Source organism: Triticum dicoccoides, chromosome 3B (assembly GCF_002162155.2).
Source record: "Triticum dicoccoides isolate Atlit2015 ecotype Zavitan chromosome 3B, WEW_v2.0, whole genome shotgun sequence".
NCBI classification, from domain to species: domain Eukaryota; kingdom Viridiplantae; phylum Streptophyta; class Magnoliopsida; order Poales; family Poaceae; genus Triticum; species Triticum dicoccoides.
In genome coordinates this window covers 484,231,827-484,234,266 of record NC_041385.1, presented here as the reverse complement: position 1 = coordinate 484,234,266, position 2,440 = coordinate 484,231,827, and the positions used below count along the sequence as shown (strand labels likewise).

The 2,440-nt window shown below is 55.2% G+C and overlaps 1 protein-coding gene across 1 annotated transcript; it reads left to right on the top strand.

Moving 5' to 3' along the window:
• The first annotated feature begins 519 nt into the window (after positions 1-519).
• LOC119281431 (transcription repressor MYB5-like) lies at positions 520-1,886 on the top strand. Its single transcript, XM_037561948.1, has 2 exons — positions 520-980; positions 1,055-1,886. Exons 1-2 carry the CDS (start codon positions 673-675, stop codon positions 1,563-1,565), a joined length of 819 nt encoding a protein of 272 aa, XP_037417845.1. The 5' UTR covers positions 520-672; the 3' UTR covers positions 1,566-1,886.
• Positions 1,887-2,440: the final 554 nt, after the last annotated feature.

Below are 2,440 nucleotides of genomic sequence, written 5' to 3'. Positions count from 1 at the left end.
GGCTTAAGTCTCAAACTCTCATGAGCCACGCCAACATGTGGCGGGAGTTCCTCTCTTCTAGAAACCCGTAACTCTGTGTAACATTGGAATTCTTTGACATATATTCAGGTGGGGAGCCTTTCTCCTCGGTGACCATTCAAAAAAGAAATCATGGTGAATTGGTTCCATCACAAAGAATCTGGCCATATGAGTTATTCCCATTTCACCAAAAAATAATTAAGGAAAAACCTGATTTTTTTTAGAAATTAAAAACTTAAGCGAACTATCCAGTGCAGGTCCCCTGAAAAAAAGAGAGAACTATCCAGTGCAGCGATGTATGGTGGCGGCACGTTCTAATTTGGAGGTAGCCGGCGCCCGTCTCGGCATCCTTTGGTTTGCCCCCGATCAGGTAGAGCCTGCGCGTGACACGGCGCGGCCGTGACACGAAATTCCTCCGTTTTCCGGAAGCGGAACAGACCGCCGCGCAGAAGAAACAAACCACCCCACCGACCGTTGCCTCTCCGGGAGGTGGCGCTGCGGCGCACGGCGAGAAAAGCGACCAAACCCCTCTCAGTCTCAGAAAAAGCGTCCGAGAAAAGCAGAAGCCAGGCGATCGAGTGAGGACCGAGGAGCCAAAATCCAAAGCCAGCCGTCCTCCGCATCTCTCCAGGCGCACGGAGCCGAGACTGGTCGATGGCACGACGGAAGCCGCCGGCGCAGCATGGAGCCCGGAGCGAGGACGGCCAGGCCCAGACGACGGCGCCGCCGCCGCTGAAGCGGGGGCCGTGGACGGCGGAGGAGGACGAGGTTCTGGTGCGGTTCGTGGCGCGGGAGGGGGAGGGGCGGTGGCGCACGCTGCCGCGGCGGGCGGGCCTGCTGCGCTGCGGCAAGAGCTGCCGCCTGAGGTGGATGAACTACCTCAGGCCGGACATCAAGCGCGGTCCCATCGCCGAGGACGAGGAGGACCTCATCCTCCGCCTCCACCGCGTCCTCGGCAACCGGTGCGTGCACGTGACCTACTTCCTGAAGTGCGTCTATGCAGATGCTAGACTTATGGATGTGGCGGTGCACGCAGGTGGTCGCTGATCGCCGGGAGGCTGCCGGGGCGCACGGACAACGAGATCAAGAACTACTGGAACTCGCACCTCAGCAAGAAGCTCATCGCCCAGGGCCTCGACCCGCGGACGCACATGCCGCTCGCCGCTGCTCCCGGCAAGACGGCAGCTGCTACCCACAAGACGACGGCAGCGCCGGTGGTCGTACCGCCGCAACCTCCGCCCCCGCCAGGGCCAGTGCTGCCCACCTCGTCTGCCGCTGGAACTGGATCCGACGGCCATGACAACCCAGGCGACGGAGGCAATGACGACCTCGCCGCGACGATGAGCGTCGACGCCGATGGCTTCGAAGGTTTCGGTGACCAGCTTCTGGCCGACTACGCTGCTTCCCGCGGAGGCTTCGAAGACGTGATGGGGTGTCCAATGGTGGACGACGACACCTTCACCTCGTTTCTCGATTCCTTGATGAATGAGCGCCAGTTGGCCGCTGATCACAAGGGTGTGATGAACGATCAGGGTGGCGCTATCTAGCTGATGCAGATTTACAAATGCACTGTAGTAATCGCGAATTAGTTGATGAGCAGATACTGTGTAAGTACTACACATGAATTGCTTGACGGATCTGGCGACGTTTGTTTGTGTGATGAAAACCAGTAGTACGAGGATGTAATGTATGGATTGCACATACATAAGATTTGTAGAAGGTGCGAATTAATCAATCAATGTGTTCACCTGCTACTCATGCGGCCTGCTACCGAGTGGCCAAAATAGAGTGGGTGCAGCTCATAAACCTGCAGGTCTATCCGTCTACATATGGTCGAGAGAGAGTCGAGACGCGTACAGCTCATCTTTGTGACAACGCGTGCCGCCGTTGCATTTTGCCATACCCGTGGGGTGGCCTGTCCGAATTGATTCTGATGTCGACTGAATTCAGGAAAGGAATACCCCGGATCTTTCTTCTTCGGCTACTCTTCTTCTCAGGGGTCACCCACCAGAGATTCAGATTGCCCGTGCAACTGACTGATGGTACGCAGGATAATATATCAGCACGTATACGTACGTACGTACGTGTGCAAGCAAAGAAAAAGGGATTCGCACACACACAAAGGGAACACCGACTGTTTTCCACCTATACAGTACGTACGTTCATGCCGGGCGCATGCATAGACTGTATGTGAAATGTGAGTATCAGAGCAGGACAATGTAAACATGAACAATGAATCTACGAATACAAATCGGAACGCACATCGTAATAAATAAATTACCGACGGAGAAGAAGATTTTACCTTTTAATTGAGCAGCATACAGGCCATCCATCCATGTTCATGGGAAAAGGCTTCAAGTTGCATGGCTGCTACTTGCCCAGGAAATTGGTTAGGCTAGCTAGCAAGAGGAGCGTAGAGGCA

Excerpts from the sequence above, each read along its gene's own strand:
- LOC119281431 (XM_037561948.1), top strand. The coding sequence starts at position 673 with ATGGCACGACGGAAGCCGCCGGCGCAGCATGGAGCCCGGAGCGAGGAC. Across the intron at positions 981-1,054 it reads CACCGCGTCCTCGGCAACCG|GTGGTCGCTGATCGCCGGGA; the intron begins GTGCGTGCACGT and ends CGGTGCACGCAG.